The sequence below is a fragment of the Mugil cephalus genome, chromosome 15 (genome assembly GCF_022458985.1).
Source record: "Mugil cephalus isolate CIBA_MC_2020 chromosome 15, CIBA_Mcephalus_1.1, whole genome shotgun sequence".
NCBI classification, from domain to species: domain Eukaryota; kingdom Metazoa; phylum Chordata; class Actinopteri; order Mugiliformes; family Mugilidae; genus Mugil; species Mugil cephalus.
In genome coordinates, this window is record NC_061784.1 from 18,799,092 (window position 1) to 18,818,995 (window position 19,904).

At 42.5% G+C, this 19,904-nt stretch overlaps 1 protein-coding gene across 11 annotated transcripts in view; it reads left to right on the plus strand.

Moving 5' to 3' along the window:
* ncam1a (neural cell adhesion molecule 1a) overlaps window positions 1-19,904 on the plus strand; it is a 266,719-nt gene that overhangs the window by 187,606 nt on the left and 59,209 nt on the right. For 7 of the 11 annotated variants that reach the window (XM_047607954.1, XM_047607955.1, XM_047607957.1 and 4 more), the window contains exons 5-9: window positions 2,177-2,314; window positions 3,592-3,709; window positions 8,616-8,776; window positions 10,113-10,255; window positions 14,819-14,848. In XM_047607954.1, the coding sequence (XP_047463910.1) occupies window positions 2,177-2,314; window positions 3,592-3,709; window positions 8,616-8,776; window positions 10,113-10,255; window positions 14,819-14,848 (590 nt within the window). The remainder of the gene's footprint in view (window positions 1-2,176; window positions 2,315-3,591; window positions 3,710-8,615; window positions 8,777-10,112; window positions 10,256-14,818; window positions 14,849-19,904) is intronic. The other 4 variants (XM_047607958.1, XM_047607961.1, XM_047607963.1 and 1 more) reach the window with 1 other exon arrangement.

The following is a 19,904-nucleotide window of genomic DNA, read 5'->3' on the forward strand; positions in this document are numbered from 1 at the left end:
TCCCGCGTTGACCGCTGGGAGCCTGGAGTTACCACAGTGTTGAGCTAAACCCGCCTTTATTCTTGGATTCCCGTCAAGGAATGTGTTTTTCACTGGAAAAACCACTAATTGTAACCAACACTGAGAAGTGAAACTGCTTATGTATTATGCATTTTCCTCTGAGCGTCAGTCGACCTGACCGTATGCTCCATGTTGCATTGTTAAACCTCGCACAAAAACTTTGTCAATCTTTTATGTGACAGTGTAAAAGTTGAAGATTAAAATAGTGCTTGTGGAGGATTCTGTGCCTCAATAATTCATTGGTGGGGTGTCCTGTGGTGTCTGGCAACAGATTGTTGTTAGCGGATTGCTTTGGGTCCTATGGAAGACAATAACCTAATGTCACTAAAAAGGCCACACCGCCTCATGGGTGAAAACAAAGGAGAAGTTGCTGCGTTGTGTATTGTTCTTCAAACAATTTAAAAGATAAAACTCTGGGATTTTCTCTGCTCCCCTCAAGAGGGAGGGACACAAACTGAAGAAATGTATGGCTTCAGGCCATAAAACGGATGGACAAAGATGGAAAGCCGGGGGACTCTGATAGTCGATATGTGTACGGGCAGCACTTAATCACTTTAAATTATGATGCTAACGTTAGCTAATGTCAGTCGTCACAGTTGTTAGTTATAATGTTGAAAATTGAATGAAATGACAGTAGGCGACGTCAGATCAGAGCTCTGTGAAGCATGTTTTTAATAAAAGGTTTAACGTTGGCTAAGCTTAATGCTGTATTTATGTCATGATTAATTACTTTAACATTATGGAATGATTATAAATTGATGACAGTTGTCATACATTACCCGGAGATTCAGTGAGGTAAGAGTAAATGTTCGGGTATGACACCTCTGGCCACTGACGCCCATCTCCCCAACGGTAGGCTACATGGACATGCGGCCCTTACTTTTTAAAGTTTTTCTATGTAGCGTCACCGTTCGTCGCTAGGCAACAACTTTATTTATGTGTGTGCCTGACTGGAGTTAGCCGCTTTGCTAGCAACACAAAATAAACACTGACTAGGGGGGATTTGTATTTACCCCCATTTGGGTTTGTTTTCACCCAAATGGGGCTAATTTGCTGCTATCATCTATGGGTTGGGAGGAGGGGCTTCTCCTGTCAGTGGTTTTAATGTTGTGGCTGATCAGCATGTATGAATTCATCTTTCCTCTCCTTCCAGACTCTAGGTTCTGTACGGCATCTTGATGCAGTATATGTAGATTTTTAAATTAGTCAGACACTGTTGTAATTGATCCGCTTTATGAAAAGATGTTGGTGACTGTAAAGTAACTACGACAGAGTAACCGTGACAGGACTGCGTTCCGAAATGCAATGCAACAATGCAGCAGAAAAATGAAATCGTTAACCCTCATAGTAAGACAGTAAATTTACATATTTACTTTCCACAGTGAAGTACCACAGCAATGGTAGCAGTTATTGAGGTTATGGGAAGAAAATATCCCAAGCCAACATCCCTCCCAGAAGATTACTATATTGGACATAGTGATTTTATAGCACTGTTCACATTAGTTATTCTTCCTTTTCAGGCAGGGGGATGAACTTTCCATCCTGGATATCAGGCTCGGGCCATTAAAACCCCCCCCAGAAGAGCTTCCATCCCCAAACAAAGAATCATATTACTTGTACGAGTACACAAATTCTAATCCAGTGGGATTCAAAGTTTCTGTTGGCCAGTCGTACAGTTTATGGTATCACAATGGTTTCTCAAATTGGTGTTTCAGAGAACAAACAGAAATGACTCAGCTCCTTGTCTTCAAGGCACTTCAGGCTGATGAGATCTGAGCCCCGGATCTTAATGCTGGGATGCCTTCACCTCAAAAAACATCACCTGGGTTCAGTTCAGACAGATAATTAGACTGTCCAAGTCAACGACTGGTCAAAAACATTGGTGTAATAAAGCTGTTGTGGCCAGAGTGTACTCTTCCAACAAGTTGATTACCGAGGCTATTCAAGGTTTATTTTTTTTATCTCCCTTAAGCTATTTGACACAGGTTGCATCTTTAAATCACCTGAATATCACTCTTAATATCTGTACATGTACACATAGGATCCTACTGGCATCTTAAATAGTTTGGATAGTTTGTGATGCGCCTTCTTCTCTGTGTACCTTTTTCTGTTTCAGTGCGATTCAAGATCCTGCCTAATGGCCACCTGCAGATACGCGGCATCAAGAAGACAGATGAGGGCATGTACACCTGCGAGGCCCGTGTCTCAGCCAGGGGAGAGATTGACTTCAGGACGATGAAGGTCATTGTTAATGGTTAGTACTGCATCTCTGTCGCCTTCTGGCCCGCCGCTCACTGAGCAGGTTGCCTTTGCTTAACGTGGTAGGGTGAAGTAACGCTGACCCCGAAACCCTGGAAATGTTCCTTTTGAAACCTGCAGTATGGTCCTTACACTTTTCTCTTGCCCTAATGATATCAGTTACTCCGCTCGTCTGTCTCGCCTGAGACAATGGTTCCTAATAGGGGTGGAGCTGCACCCGTATACGGTATTCGGAAATGCACAAATAATGTGTTTTTTTTTTTTTTTTACAAATGCTCTGACTGGATGAAACACGACTTAACTGCAGTTTTGTCGAACATTTTTCCTTAACTGGGTTGTGGTGGCAGCGTATAACTTTTGGGAAGCAGTTTGACTGAGAGATTATTCTGTTACGTTACATAAGTATTTGCAGACGTCTGCAGCCAGTTCTCTCATGTTCAGCTCAGTAATACAGACGATTATCTATTGGCAGTGGGCAAATGATAAATGATCTTGTTTTTATATAGTGTTAGGGGTTAGGGATTAGTGTTAGGGCTAATGTTAGGGTTGGGTTAGGGTTAGGGTTAGGGTTAGGGGTTAGGCGTTAGGGGTTAGCAGTTAAGGTTTAACATTACCCCAAAATCATACTCAAGACATGCAACCATTTATTTTGTCTAGCACTATCTTTTGCACTAGAGAAAATTTCACTCAAAGTTTCTGTGTGCTACTCTCAAGTTTTTCTATGTTGATTAATGTTTCCATCTCAAAGGCCGCTGGTATGAATGTGTGGGCAGATAACTGGATGTGATTATTTTGGAATATCAGTAGAAAAGCAGCAGCAAAACACAAATGCACTCACTCACAAAGGCACAATTATTAGATTAATCAGTGAACATGACACTGTGTAAAAAATGACAATGAGGAGATAAGCTACGACGCTACAGAGAATGATCCCTATGATCTGTTATGAATCCGCAGCTACATTTCTTTTATTATCTGGATACTGTTTTGGTTCGCTCTAAATCATAGACAGCTGTTTTTAGTGGAAGAAAGATTTGTGGGGTACCTGCGAGGAACCGAGACACAAATATCAAGATGTGCTGTGCATTTCTGGAGTTGGTAGAGACCGAAACACAAGCCTTATGGAGTGATGTGAAGTTAAAATGTATGCCAGTCTATTTGCAAGTCTGCCGTATCAACCTAAAAGGTAATTGACCTAAGTGGACAGACCAGACATGGAGTCTCTTTAAATGACTGCTGTTTTGTTTTTTTAATTTAATATTTTTCTTCCAGTTCTTCCCAGCATCCGCGCCAGGCAGTTTGACGTCAACGCTACAGCGGACATCGGGAGCTCTGCTTTGTTGGCTTGCGATGCCGATGGCTTCCCCGAACCCACCGTTACCTGGGCACAGTAAGTCACTCAGCGCCTTCAGCCGCCTGTTTTTGATGAGCATGATCGGAGCAGAGTTCAGATTCACCTCTGATCGGATCAGGAATAGATCCAAGCTTCCACAAAAATGAAGCACTCTGTTTTCCTTTTGTTTTTTGTTTTTCTTTGTCTTTCTGAATCCCTTGTTCTTGATCTCAAAGGGAAACAATGCTAGTTGAAGCAAAGATGTGAAAAAGAAAATTGCTTTCGGGCTGCTTAGTTAACCATCCTCCAAAAAAAAGACAGAGATGCTAAATGCATGTAAAAAGCCAGTATAAAAGGTTTAACAAGACCGTGTTTTTTTTCCCTAGAGATAATCTAACAGACAGGTACATGGTGCCTGATAAGAAAAACTTGTAGATATGAGCTGGAGAAATATCTATAACTGCTACAGGAACACACTCAGAACTGAAAGAAGTCATTTGCATCCTCCCATTTTCATCGTGCTCATTAATTTTAGCTATCCGTCGTAAAACATTGCAACCATTTTTTTGAGGAGCTGGAGAGTTTTATTCTCTTATCTTTTTGCCTTTTCATAGCAGCGGGCCGAGCTTATTCATTCGATCAGGAATGCCTGTGTTGTGCATTGTCTGCTCCTAGAGAAAAAGGGTCGTGGAATATTACTTTGCCCTTTTACTAAGTTCCCGCAGCTTCATTCCTGAGCAATTAGTAAATTCCAAAGAACTCTCTTAATGGCTCCAAATTATACCGACACATTGCTTCAATTAGTCACAAACTAATTAGATAATGGCTCAGATTTCCGCGTGTTTGGAAGGAAAGAGATTCGTTTTACCAAAGGTGCTTCTGGCGGTGCTTCAGTAGAAAGACATATAATTTATGTAGCGAGTAGGGGGCATGATGATTGTGGAGGTTATCTCTGCCCTCTGCATTCAGCTATTGAAACGCAACAACAGTGTTCAAAGGAAATAACACTGTATGTAATGTCCAGAGTACAAAGATGCACTGTCTGCATACATGGAATACTAATATACAATATCCAATCATGAATAAACAAATTGTCCTCTTCTGGAGATTGCTTTAGGCGTGTCTTCTCTGCCCTGTATTCTTCTAGATGCACCTGGATTAAGTCAAATAAATATTGCTGTCAAAGTTATTGTAGTGTGGAGAGGGTAGCTCGTACTTTGGTTCCAGAAATGTTCTGGTCATGTACCACCAAAAACTTCCTAACCCTCTCTTGAATATTTTTCTCCTTGATGTTGACTCCGGGAAACTTTTCTCATTTTCAAACATGGAGTTCAGTCTTTGCTGTTGTTTCGGTGCAGCCTTCGCCTGAGGGGACTTGTGTTAGTAGTGTTGAATGATGATCTGCTATTTTACCATTTTCACAGTACAGTTCTTCCACACCGCAAACATGTTCACTCACATGATTTTGAGTCATCTTCTTTTTGCCGGCTTTAACACTCTATTTACTCATAAATAGTTCAGAGCAGCTTGTTTTTTTTTAGTCCTGCCTCATTACAAGAGCTACAACAGGTCTGAGTTTTCTGCTTTTTCTCTTTTGAATTAATTTGTTATTGCCGTGTTAAATGTGACTCATCGTCCCACTCTTTTTTGTTTTTTAATCCATTTCAAATATGCGCGTCAGGTTGGGCTGCAAACAAGCTCTTTGAAAGGCCGCTTTAGCAAATTCTGTGTTTCAGGTTTGCCGCTAATTCTCCGGCTCTGGTAACTTCTGTGCTGTGTTCATAAACCGAGCCTCCTGATCGAATTTGAGATGAAGTGATGTCGGCTCTCCTGCCCGCTGGTGATGCTGCCTCCTCCTCCTCACATTCTTTGTGCCCAAACCCCTTTCTTTTCTTTTTTTTTTTTTTTTTTTTTTTGGAAAGAACAGCATTTACACAAAAATACATTTCAGGGAGTCTGTGTAGCCGAGCGCTTGGAAATGGGGCTTATGAATGAATTTGCACGGCCTTGCTTACAAAGGGCTCTGTGGGAGAAATCATGAGATTTAGATGCATTTACATTTGCATGTATAAGACTGCTCTGAGTAGTATTTAGACAGGCTTGTATTTAGATGTCATTTATATTCCGTACTATTTATATTGTGCGGTCTTGTAGGGAGTCTTAAAATTCCTGTTTGTTGTTAATGAATATTTATAATGGGGATGCCAAACTCATTTTAGTTCAGGGGCCACATACAGCCCATTGAACTGAAAAGGGACACGACCAGTAACATTACAGCATAATAACCTATAATGACAGCTTTTCCTTTTGTCATACTGCAAAGAAGCACATTATGTAAATGTTCACATTTAACAAACTATCCTAACAAAACACTTTATAAAGAAAATGAAATTTTCTTCAGAAAAAAATAAGTGTAATTTCGGCTCAGTGCTGCCATCTCCTGTTTAGTTCCGTGTCTCTGTGTTAAACAGTTCAACCCGTGATGGAAAAATTAACGATAGCAGCTTCTTTTAATTGAGAAATTGCAGTTAATGTCGTCTGTGTCATTTTCACACTTTGCAAATTCATCCAGAGGGCCAGATTGGACCGTCTGACAGGCTGGTTTTTGTATGTTTGAAGCCACTGATTTATAAATAGCAATTACGTGATGGAGCTGCTATACATTTGATAAGAAAAATGTAGATGAAAAAAGAAAAAAAAAAAGAAAATTAATATTCATCTTGGAGGAGCCAGCAGTTACTAGCTGCCAGAAAGTGGGCAGCGTATTTACTGGGTTGAAAGCAATTTCATTCTGTGGCTCACAATCCAGCCGGCACTTCCATTTTTAGAGTGATGACTGCTTTCAGATTGGAAGCTGGTGTGTTTAAGGACCGCGTGCTAATTGAGACGTTTCAAAAACATAAACATGAAAGGAATCCCAAGTGTGGGGGTTGATAGCATTTTATTGAAACTGAATACGGCGATGAATCTGGCAATCCAATCCACTTATCAGATTACTATTCACTTCACAGAGAACGATCAGAACCTTACTTCAGAACATCAAAACATAAATATTACAGACTATATTTTGCAGCTCTATTATTAATTTTACCTCAACCTGTAAATCCAGCGTGTAAAGGAATTTAAAAAGGTTTCTGGCGCATCCAAATTATAGCTCACCACCTACTTATTTCTATACTTCTCCAGTCTTAATAGCAACATGCACCGATCAGCCACAACATTAAAACCACGTACAGGAGAAGTAAATAACATTGATCATCTGGTGACAATTGATAATAATAATAATAAACCTTGTACTAGGCTACATTTATCTTGAACTTGCCACAAAACCTGGTGGTCACCTGGTAGTCTTCCGTCACCACCGCCAGCATGTCCTAGAGTTGCAATGTGAGGCATATACGCTGATCAGGCATAACATTATGACCACTGACAGGAGAAGTCAATAACACTGACTATCTTGTGCCAATTCAGTTTTTTTCTGGGAAACTTTTGGATCTGACATTCATGTGGATGTTACTTAGACACGTAGCCCCCACCTAGACCAGACGGAGCAGCCCCATGCCATTTGATGGCCGCCGCAGGATGCAACCTGACACAAATAGACACACAAGATAAGACACCACATGGACAGGCCCATGTCCATCCTCTGATGAGAAGCACAAGGGAGGCCTACATAATAATAGGAACAATAGGAAGGTGGTCATAATGCTATGCCTTATCGGTTCACGTCCTTCCAAAACGAATCCCAGGCGCTGCATATTAGCAAGACGCCAGCGTTTGTCAGTTCCAGCTGTCTTCCCGAACAACAACAGCCATGATTCACGCTGACCATTCCCGGGGCCACTTGTAAAGCATGAAGGTTAAATGCAGAACAGTATAAACAGCCTAGTCTCACTCAAACCGCGGTGTCACGGAAGAGTTCTTGAGCCTCTGACAAACGACCTCAACGCAGGCACCAGCTTCCAGAGGGCATTTTGCGTATACGACGGAGCTTACAGCCTTCAGGCGAGACGCTTGCAGAACATTGACGCTGATGTAATCTGGTGCGCTGCTATGTCTGCGGGCAGACAGGCGGGGCGTGTCAGAAATTAAAATGCGGATGATGGTCGGAGCTGATACTTGCATCACTATTACAAAAAAAAAAGAGCTGTGAGCAAATGCAAATTAGGATGGATAGTTTAATAAAAGGTTCATTCAGGGTATTTGACCAACCCTTCATCAACCGCTCAGCCCACCTCAGCTTAGATCTCTTGTCATGCAGCTACTGGATCAGTGTATTTGCATGTGCAACCTTTAAATAAAGCATTATTGCAGATGTACGAGTAAATGAGAGTTGTTGAACACGCAGCCTGCTCCCCCTGCTGCTTTTCACTCCGCAAAGGGGACATGTGATGTGTGCGCGGTAGAGGCAGTTCCTGAGCAGGAGAGGGGTGAGACAGGCAGAACAGATGGGCAAGGAGGTGGTGGGGGGAAAAAAATAAATAAACACATAAAAAAACACAGGGGTAAAGCTCTATTTGTTTTGCTTTCCTAGGGCGGCTGACAGCGCCGTCACTCACTGTCGGCCTTCAAAATGCTCCAGGAATGCCGCTACTCCCTTAATTCTGTCCAAACAGATCTCTAACCTCCAGTGAAGGTCTGGTTCTCAAGAGCGAAAGAGTGTTTTTTCTGAAAACTGAAGGAGATACGCGTCATCGTCCAATTGGGGCATGGCCTCCTTTCAGAGCTCGGATGCTAAAGGACAACACACCCGGCGTGGACTTGTTAGGGATCTCCTCATAGGACTGTGCACGGCGCTGTGCAGCTTTTCTGATCTAACGCTCCATTCTTTGTGTGAAACCCCGAACCCGCTCATTGTCAGCGAGCTGAGGAACGTACTCGCGGGTCCCTTTTTCAAGCTGTATAAGCAAACACTTGTGATGTGAACCCTTGTCTCCTTCCTCTTTCTCTCTCTCCGCTACAGTAACAACGTCGTCCTTGAAACGGGCGATAAGTACATCCTGAACGAGGATGGCTCGGAATTGGTAATAAAGGATGTCAAGAAAGTGGATGAAGGAGATTACACTTGCATCGCCAAGAACAAGGCGGGAGAGAAAAGGGAGGAAGTCAGCCTGAACGTGTTTGGTAAGAGAATAACTCCATACACCTGCAGGAGCATGAAGAACGTCCCGGTGGTTTTTCTTTCTCTGGTCTTTTCTGTTCTGTCTCTGTACTTATGGACACTTGCTGTATACTCCTCTGAAGCTTTTTCTCCCATTTTCTGGCTGTAGGGCTACACAGCGTGAAGCGTACAGCGTGTCCTATTGAAAAATAATTAACTCGTCATCTCAGACAATCAAAGAGATATCACGCCTCTTAATGAGGAAATGATGTAGTTATGTTCTTGTGGGCCTGTAATGGGTCAGCGGGGTATGAAACCGCAAGCCTCCTGTCTGTATACTTCGATACAGTAATCCTCAAAATGGGTAATGGCCTTTTAATGTTTTTATTTTTAGATGACCAATGGATCAGAGGACTATGTATAATGTACAAGGTGACAATCACGGTGCAGAACACCGCAGGCAATTTTCAGCGAGCTCTGCCGCAGCACGATAGAGCTTTTTTAGATTTTTTTTTTAGCTGATTGTTGTGGTTTTAAGGCTCAAACCGCCATCAAAGCCAGCTGCCCAGAAAAAGGAACACAGTTTGCTATGTAGCTGTTAATGGATGCTGAGTATCTATCGTGTACAAAGATAAAAATATTTATCCCTAGGGGCTGGTGGAGACAAAAAGAAAGGGTTAAAAGGAACTAAATATTTGAAATGATGTTAATTTTCTGAAGATGTAAAGAGGTTCCGGTATAGAGGGTATGCATTGACGTCACTGCACCCCGTAGCCACGCCCCCTTGTGTGGCAAAAAACATGCTGACCAGTACGTATTTGGGATTTGGGAAAGTGGATTAGCCTCAGTTTCAGTTGTTTTTCAGTTAGTTTTAGGTCATTTCAGTTATGAGAAATGTAGCTAAATAAAAGTAATGCTAATGCTAACGCTAACGCGAAAAGCTTTACTGAGAAGTAACGTTAGCCATACAACACTGTAGCATCCGAGCGGACGGTTAAAGGATGACGAGGAGTGATCACAAACATCGCGTCTAGCGTTTTATTGTTATTGCTGGAACTGAAATAGTTACTGTCGGGTGTTAGTACGCCAAAACAACAAAAATAATTTCAACTGTCACTCACTGTCACTCAGCGGCCGTAACCACGGAGACGTCCGCTTGCTGTGACGTCACGTGCATACCCTCTATATTTTATTACATAATAATAAAAGATGTTCATCACTTAAGTGACATGTAAAGCGCTGACTACATCAAATGAAGCTTTTGCTGTGAACCTTTCCTAACCTTTCTTAATGCCAGCCACCCTCTACTGTTCACAAAATACTGAAAGCATCCTCTGTCACATTCTGTCTTGTTTCTAGTCCAACCCAAGATCACCTACCTGGTCAACCAGACCGCCATGGAGTTTGACGAGCAGGTCACCCTGACCTGTGAGGCCTCAGGTGACCCCACACCCACCATCTCCTGGAGTTTCCAAAACACAGTCTTCACTGAAGGAGAGCAGGTACCTTTTCTTTTTATGGTTATTTATGTTTTTTTTTTTAAGTCTTCTGCCTTCTTATTAAAATCAAACTTTGCGAATATTGAATTCCACTTTATTTTTTCAACAGCATCGCCCCGCAATAGTGGCATAATTATCAATGATAAAGCATGTAATGCAGTTTTTGAAGAAGTTTCCGGTGGCTCATTTTGTTGTGCTGTAGAATTTTGTTTACTTTTTCCAGTATGATATTCCAGAGGAGTTCAGCTGGTGGAAAGCTCGACTAAAACTCCACCGTGTTTTCAGATAACTTGTTCCATTTGTGGCCCACACTGCATCACTGATTTATTTCAGTAATCCAAAGCAAAACTCCCAATTCATCGCAGACCTAACACACTTAGTCTACATGTCATATGTTTACTTCTCGTTTAGTCTTGAAATTACAACTCAATGATGCCTCATCTTGGATTACTAATAGCTTTTAAACCCGGAATGAATACTGTGTGCATCAAACAACCTCTGAAGCCTGTATCACCACCTGAAGTGGCTCATTGTGCTGCAAACTTTAGGTCCCGCCATCTCTCAAATCTTTTGACAGTCTTCTCCGGTACTGCTGGAATTGATTTAATGGTTTAGTTCCACAGTGAACGCTAGAGGGGACAGCGCGCAGTTTGCCATAAAACCGATTTCCAGTCGTTCCTCCGTCTGATATATTCCCCATTGTTGTAAACAGCACACTGCTTCACTCCCTGTTCGTCATTAGCACTTAAAGGGAGTACTTTTTGGGATGGAATTCACAGAATTTTAAGTAAGCGAGAACGAGCTGAAAAAGCGAAAATGATTTCAACAGCATTAGTCTAATTATTGCTGTGATTGTTTTGGGCCCGGCGATGCCACTCTGGCAAACCGCCGCGTTAATCCACTCCAGGAATGAGTGGGCACGTTTTCTCAGGAAAAATATGATACGAGTGTGATATGAGTAAAGTGAGTCACAAAACGGCAATTTGTCTTTGTCATTCTTCGGTGCAGATCCTCGTTTTTTTTTTTTTTTTTTCTTTCGTGTCCTTCAGGGCCACCGGAGATAACGCTGGATTAAAGCTCTGCCTATAGAATACGACAAAAGGCTTCTTAGGATGTGTGAGCTACAGTATGAATATAACTCCCCTGCCTTTTTCCCCGCTACTGTGGTCGCAGCGTTCTCGCGGTTGCCGGCCTGACTATAGAATTTCATCCCAGAGCTGTTGTTATGGTCCATCAGCTCATTAAAATGGAATAATTTAAAAATAAATCCATCTTAACGGCCTGTTCTGACAACAGACGTCATGTGAGCGGCAGACAGATTAGTCACTTCTCGGGGGTAATTTTCTGCTGAGACTGCAGTAAACAGCATTGAGATAATTACCTAGCTGCCTCTAGCAGGTTTGTGGACTCGGGCGTAATGTTTCATACATTGGTTTTTGTTTGCATGAGATACTGCGACATAATTACACATGTTGATATTATTCCTATGCGCAATAGACGTTAGGTGCTGTGCATTTCAAAGGTAAAGAGCAGCTGAACTGATAGGTGGCATTTTCAAGAAGCTACATGATTAATAATAATAATAAACCCTGTGCTAGGCCACGTTTATCTTGAACTTGCTGCAGCCTACAGTCACATTACAACAAAACCTGGTGGTAAGCTGTCCTCCATCACCACCACCTGCATTTCCTATAGTTGCAGTGTGAGGCCTATACGCCGATCAGGCATAACGTTATGACCACTGACAGGAGATCTTGTGGGAATTGAAATGTTCTGCTGGGATACCTTTAGACCTGGCATCCATGTGGAGGTTACTTAGACATGTAGCACGCACCTAGACCAGACCAGGCACCCACACCCCATTGCAATGACACTCCTTGATGGTTGCTGCCTGACACAGACACACACACAAAAACAGGACACCCTCAAAAGGCCTGTGTCCATTCTCTGACGAATCACAACTGTTTCAGAGACCAACACAATATTAGGAAGGTGGTCATAATGTTGTGGCTGGTCACTGTATGTCACTTTTTGATTCGAGTTTTCTGAAAATGCGAGGAAAAACGTGAGACCCAGACCACTGCGTTGCATTATTAAACACAATTGTTCTGTACATCTTTTCAAAACGTGTAACCATAGGTGTGCTATACCTGGACACACACACAAACAGAGTCAGTGCAGTGAAAGCACTTGTCCTGGTATTTCCCAGAGGACGTGATGAGCCTCAGCTGCAGAATATGTGAGCCTTACTGGCCTACTTCCCATGCTTTGTCAGCTTGTGCAGCGTGATGCTTTACGTGTTTTCTGTTAAATTAACCATTGACTATTGGTGTAATAATATTAAACTGTAAAGATGATGGCATTATGAGGCATTATGGGGCCTTTATACAAATTAGATGTCAATATAAAACCTTTATAATATCGCGACTAGCATAGATTACACAATAAACATTATAGGGCAACAAATCCAGTCAAAAAGCCAGGGCAGCATTTTAAAGAGTCCATATTACGTTAATTTACGGGTTCATCATTTTATTTGGGGGGTTCAAATAGAATATATTTACAAACTTTAATGTTCATAAAACACATTATTAGTCTCATACTTTACATTGTGACATCATCTTTTTTTACCATCGGTGTTAAACGCTTCATTTTGGCGCCTGTCTCTTTAAGAAACCATTTTAATAACTGACATGACAAAATGTCAAGGTCAAACTGAATTTTACATTTCTTTATTCATTTTTCTTTTTCACTGATTGCAAAACTTTGTGAATAACAATATCGTCCAAGGCATCATGTGAGACATTTGTTCGATCCAGTTTGAACCTTCCTGCCGCAACAATTATGCTGGAAGGTAATTGAGGAGCGTGTACATTGGACCAAGCTACAGCCTCCCCAGCTTCCACCTATTAACCGTGCCATTTATCACTGCCAATCAGCGCAAACACGCGTTGCCGCATTGCTAGTTTCTGAATCTTATCTCCCACCTGCAAGACAGGACTTGCCCGTCTCCATTTACAGCTGTCGCCAAACGTCTCCCGTTCACAGGCTGTCATCTTGCCCCTCTCTCTTATCTGTCACTGTCACATCGGTTTTCATTTAACAACGCCGCACTCCGAGAATCCTGCTGATCATTTGGTAATAGCTGTCACTAATTTCCATTGGATCCTCATTCATCCTTGGTTTCCTGCCACGCTCCGTCCTCCATTTGCGCTCTGATTTCGACATCCGACTACAAGGGTACGGACATATTTTAAAATGATGTGCGGTGACAGAACACTAATTTTGCCACTGCCTCCTGTGAATACCTGTCTTGTAAAAAGCTGTAGCTGATGGTATCGTGGTGTTATTTTCTTAAGCGGGGTCTTTATTGCGGTTCTTTGAACGTTGGTGCCATATGCTTTTTAACGCCACACGATTATGATCTGTAATTGTTTTAAATGGAAGATAAGTGGTTTCCACCACTCATCTTGATGAGGTGTGGTCCACTTCTAATTAGTTGCAGCGCCTTGTTTTCATCAGTGTGCATCCAAATTCCAAATTATTACAGTACATTAATTAATAATCGACTGAGAAAGCCTCGTGCGGTCAGGAAAACACGCTCCAGTTTGACATTTTGACCGGTTCTGCTGGATCCCTGATTGCAGCTGAGCCACGCCGCCGCGCTCCCTTTCACTCGGAGAGAAACTTGAACTTAATGATTGAGATTTTCACGCCGCCTCTGCTCCGTTTTCAATATTTTAACAGGGCGGTGTGATTTATTTATAACAGAAATACTTACATATCATAATAAATACAGCTCGGTATAAAAATCATTTAGTCTCATCTAATATTTAAGCAAGTCCTTGTAATCTTCATTCCTGTTTATGCTAACTCTGACTGTCATTGGGTTTTATACGTTAAAGTTACTTTCTTTTTTTTTTAAATCTTGTTACATGTTACAGGCAGAAGAGCCTTTAAGATTTTATTGGATTTTGTTGGGTAATGTGCACCGATCAGCCACAGCGTTATGACTACCGACGGGAGAAGTAAATATCACTGAGCATCTTGTGAAAATTCAGTGTCCAGCTGGTAAACTTTTGGACCTGGCATTCATGTGGATGTTACTCAGACGTGTAGCACCCACCTAGACCAGACCAGGCACCCCCACCCATATAGCAATCACACTCCTTGATGGCAGAGACCTACACACTATTAAGAAGGTGGTCATAATGTTATGCCTGATTGTTGTATGTCAGAAAGCATTTTGAAGCTACGTTACTGTTTGCTTGCTATAGCATAAGTTCACCATCTTGGAATACTGAGCATATTCACTGCAGTGCATCCGTTCTGATATGAATCCGTTTTAAATATATATATATATATATCCTGTGAAATGATTGGCAATCATGTATTGAACGTGTATGTGTCCCGGTGTGGTCCCTCCACAAAAAGAAATCATTGCACATCTCCCGCAGGTACAGTAAATCCGGTCTACATCATTCTGCACTGATCCAATATCAAAGCTCACTCTGCTCCACTGTGTTGCTCTTTGTTTTTGCTTCCTCCTTTGTTTGTCCTCTCTAGGCTTCTTGGACACGACCAGACAAATATGAGGTATAGCCGCTAAACATCGTAGCCTGACTGTAGTCGTAACAGCCCAAACTTACACCATAGATCCCCTCCTTTTACCTTTTTTTTTTAATTTATTATTATTATTACTCGCAGAGCAGAAGTGTTGTCACCTAACCCGCATTTAACACGCACTACATTTAAGTGTGCACTAAATATGTAGACCATTAGACACATGGTGCAGTTCATTTAATCCATTTAGTTCTGGTACATATTTAGACTTGCCCTATTTCCTTGTCCCTGTTTATTTTAGTCGACGGATTTTCCATCATGAGACGCAGAGACGGTTGCAGTTTCTCAAAGTAGAAAAAGTAGTTGATTTTTTTTTTTTTTCCTCTCTCTCTGGGCAATGCTGTTATTTCCTGTTGCACGGTCTGGTTGGTTCTCAGACTTTGCCTGATTCAGCACCAGCTCCACGGTCCTCACGTGGAAAACGCCGTCTGCTCTGCTGTGCTGTGTGCGAGCCGTGGCCTCAGCTCCACTAAATCTTAACAGAGTGGTTTTAAACGGTGGAGCCTGCCTTCATGGGTCAGGGTTCTGCGTGTTTTTTTGCTCCGACCTTCCGCTGCTGCAGCGGGGTTATTCAGTCACCTGTGGCCTCATTTATTCTGTGGTTTCACCCAAATGACAAAAACAATAATCTCGCCGCTGCCACACGGCAGCAGCCACATGGATGGTTTTGATTCTGTATATTCAGGTTTTGAGCCGTTTCTCCTTGAAATACAACCCAACACAATCAGAATCAATCTCTTAACACATGATTTTTGTTTTTTTTTGCTTTGTTTTGGTTTAAAGGAATCGAACATCATGCATGCCATAGGAGAACAGTTGAGGTCCCTGTTTTTTTGCTTGACTGGAAAGAAACATGCAAAAAGCATCCACAAAACAACATTCCCCACCTTCACGTGGAACTGATGCCGTATAACATGCTAACATTACCCGCTGCCGTACACACGTCACAAGGAATTAAATAAAGATTCCAGAGCCAGAACCATCCACAAGTTTGTTCTCCCAGACCAGGGGTGTCAAACATGTGGCCCCTAGAGGTTCCAATCTGGCCCGTGGGTTGAATTTGCAAAGTGCGAAAACTGCACAATTTTCCATTAAAAGCTGCTGCTATTCCTACTTTTTCCACTAGGGGTCGCACTGTTTTAGTCAGAGTTGCAGACGTAACACTACGCAAACAGCAGATGGCAGCAATTTGCTGAAACGCACATTTGTTTTTATAAGAAATATCAGGCTGATCTTACCTTTTATTTGTAAAACAATAGCCCACTAAATGTAAACATTTGCATAATGTACCTATTAGCATCAGGACAAAGGGAAACGTTTAGAGCTGTAATTATTTATTGTGCTGTTATCATGGTCCGGGCCCACTGGAGATCAAATAGGGTCGCATGTGGCCTCTGAACTAAAATGACACCCGTGGTCTGAACATATACATCTAAATCCGATTCTTAATTATTCCACTCGATGATCACACTCACACCAAGGCCAATTTGGAGTCACCACAGGGAGAACATGCGAACTCCACACAGAAAGACCCCAGACGGCCGCTGCATTGGAAACCCAGAACCTTCTTGGTGTGTGAGGCTCAAGCTTGGTTGCAGTTCATAATTAAATAAAAACAAACTTAAACGAGGTCACTGGATGAACTCGGCTGCACACCTGTGCTGAGAGCCGCCTTAGGTGAAGCAAACACCCTGCGAATGCACAAACCAGTAAGTGGGCAGGCAGTGTTAATAAACAGGACCCGCTAATGGAAAGAAAAAACAGATTTAACAAGCTATTTGCTCCAACTACAATTACACTGGTCCAACTGCAAAAGCTCGCTCCACTCACTGATAACACCATCCAGAGCTCCGATTCACTGTTTGCATAATTTTTTTCTTTACGGTCGGTTAAATTATCGCATCACACGCGTCTGTTTAACTTGGCGTCCTCCCAGCGTGTGACCAATATTGTGTCAGCTCGTTGTACGTCGGGCTACATTTCAAGCGATTTCTTTCCCAGCTGCAGCGTATTGTGCGGCGTTATTATTACACGACGGCGGGGCTTTACCTGTGTGAGCATAACCTCATGCTCTGTTCACTGACAAAGAAATTTATGCAAACGTTCACCTTTTTCTCCATCTATACAAACAATACGCTGCGAGTGCACGTACCACTTGTTGGTGGTTTCGTTAGAGATGTTTTCTTTTTTTGAAGGTTTTACAGGCTTCAGGTAAAAGTGACTCTCAGGCAGAAGAAGGATTTTTTAACACGTCCTGTTTATTAAGAGGAGGAGGAGAAAGAGGAAGGTCCAACTGGACTGTGATGACGAAGTCTTCATATTTTTATATTTATAAATCTGTAGAGGATCAGTCAGTGGTTGCGTGCAGCCTAATAGAGTGACACATGTTTTTGACGTAGCCCAGCCCGGGTAATGATCTCTCGGCGCCTACAGCTTCGTACTAAAAGCTAATCTGGACAATAATCGCGGCCGTGCTGTCGCAGACTTAAACACTTGCGACGGCAACAAACCTGCGTCCGTTCAGAAGTGGCCATTACAAGATTAGTCGTGATGTCAGATGTGTAAACGTGAAAGGTGATATTATGGTAAACAAAAAAAAAAAAAAAAAAGAAAACGCAAGGCCTTTCCGCCGTCTTTATTTCATCAAGAAGTGCACTTAAGAAAGCAGGCCGGCACTTAAACCAGACCACGGTGTGATTATAATAACCAGCCTGCTCGACGACGTTGCATCAAGAGCTCTGAATGGATGCACTCCTCCTCGTCAAATCAGGACAGATCCAATGACAGTGCATTTTGTGGCCATTACCAGATGCATAACCTTCAGTCATTTATTTTTTTTATTTTTTTAGTAGTTTAGACATCTGTTTACTAAAGGCAATTACAAATGATGGAATGGTTTAATAGTAACCCAGTCCAGCACTATTTAAACTGTACCCTATGCTTTTAATTGGGATTTAATGAAACTTGCCCCACCCGAGCACTCAGCGCGGCGACATGCCTGATGATGGGCACATTTTTTTTTTTTTTTATGCATTTGTTTATTCCAGTGCTACATTATGCTAACTCACTGCTTGCCGAACTGGTCGCGTTCTGCCTCTAAAACCCCTGGCGCTACCAGGGAGCAGACTGACCTCCGGGTCCTCGATTTCCCCAAATTGGGAGCCAGTTTATCACGAGGCGTTTTCTCGATGCGGTGTCTGCTCTGGGACTCTGGTTGGCACGGCTTATTCAACCTCAGCTGTGCTTAACAGAGCTCCATTTTAATCAGCTGAATCATCCTTATTCACAGCAGAAGCAAAATCCAAAACAAAAAAAAAACAAAAAATAAAAAAAAATCGGGGCCAGTGCGCGTTTCGGTCGACACAAAGGGAACCTTCTCGAGACCCTTTGGTCGCGTTTATGTAAAGCAGCCAAACTTTGCAGGCTTTCTTTCGCTGTGATTGCTGAGAGGAGCTCCTTCTAAATTGAGCGAAAGCAGGGCCAAACTGCATTTCTGCTCCATCTGTGACAGATTCAGCCCGTGCAGATTATGTCTGGCGGTCCCTCTCCTGCATAATGCTTGCGGTACACAGTATTTGACAAGCGAAACACATGTATCGGCAGGTTATGTAACGGAGCGTCATTTCTAAGCTACAAAGCGAGGCGCCACACAGAGGGAAACTGAAAAGCCCGTTCCAGGCCTCCTGTTTGGAGTCTCCTGTTCTAATTAATTTGATGACGAATCATATTTGTGTAATTAAAAATGATTCACTGGCATTAATGAATAAATCCTGTTCAAAGGTCTGCCTATTCACTCCTAGCTGCGTGGTGTCATTAAAGCATTATTCTCCATTAACCTTGTTTCTGTCGACATTCCGGCAGCGTGCCCGCTACATCTCTTTCCTGTGTTACTGCAGTATGACAAGATTAATGCTGCCCTTTCAAAATGTTCCAGGACACTCCCTCAGATCTCCAGTAAACAGCAGAAATATTTCTGCCACGTTGGCATCGCCTGCGCTCCGTAAAGAATAACACTTGACGCCACAATGCTAATACAGCAAATATCATTCAATTATTTATAAAACGTAAACCCCCGAATCCTTGCCAGCGTCTGAAATATTAATACGAGATCATCACAGCGAGGAGGAAGATGTATGTCCCCTGGTGGTGGTGTAAACTCTGTGTTGCGCAGAGGGAAGAAAAAGTGTTGGTTGTGGTTTTAGGAGACTACTTTTTTCTGAGGACCTGCCACCTCGCTGCTCGTTTTATACGGCTCGATCATTCGCAGCATAATTGTGGCATTATAGAAAATATTAAACGGAGCACAACCGTCAACCCTGTACTTTGCCAACGGATCAAGCTCGATTCATTCATTCGTTCTCTGTAACCGGCTGGAGTCTGTCCCAGATGTCATTGGGCGAGAGGCGGGGTAGACACTGGACGGGTCTCCAGTTTATCACAGGGCTAACACAGAGACACAGACAACCATTCACACTCACACCAAGGCCAATTTGGAGTCACCACAGGGAGAACATGCGAACTCCACACAGAAAGACCCCAGACGGCCGCTGCATTGGAAACCCAGAACCTTCTTGGTGTGTGAGGCTCAAGCTTGGTTGCAGTTCATAATTAAATAAAAACAAACTTAAACGAGGTCACTGGATGAACTCGGCTGCACACCTGTGCTTAGAGCCGCCTTAGGCGAAGCAAACACCCTGCGAATGCACAAACCAGTAAGTGGGCAGGCAGTGTTAATAAACAGGACCCGCTAATGGAAAGAAAAAACAGATTTAACAAGCTATTTGCTCCAACTACAATTACACTGTTCCAACTGCAATTAGACTGCCTGTAAACCTGCAACTAGGCTGCTAAATGGTGGGGACAGGAACGGACAGACTGCAGGAATTTGCAGTTTATTGGTCCAGGGTGACTTTCTGAGAGGCTGTGATGCTGTTTATATACGTGTGAGACCCATATATTTGTATGATTGATGCCTTTACTCTCAGTTAAATCCACTTTTTAAATTGTAATGCTGGTGTGATGTCTGACT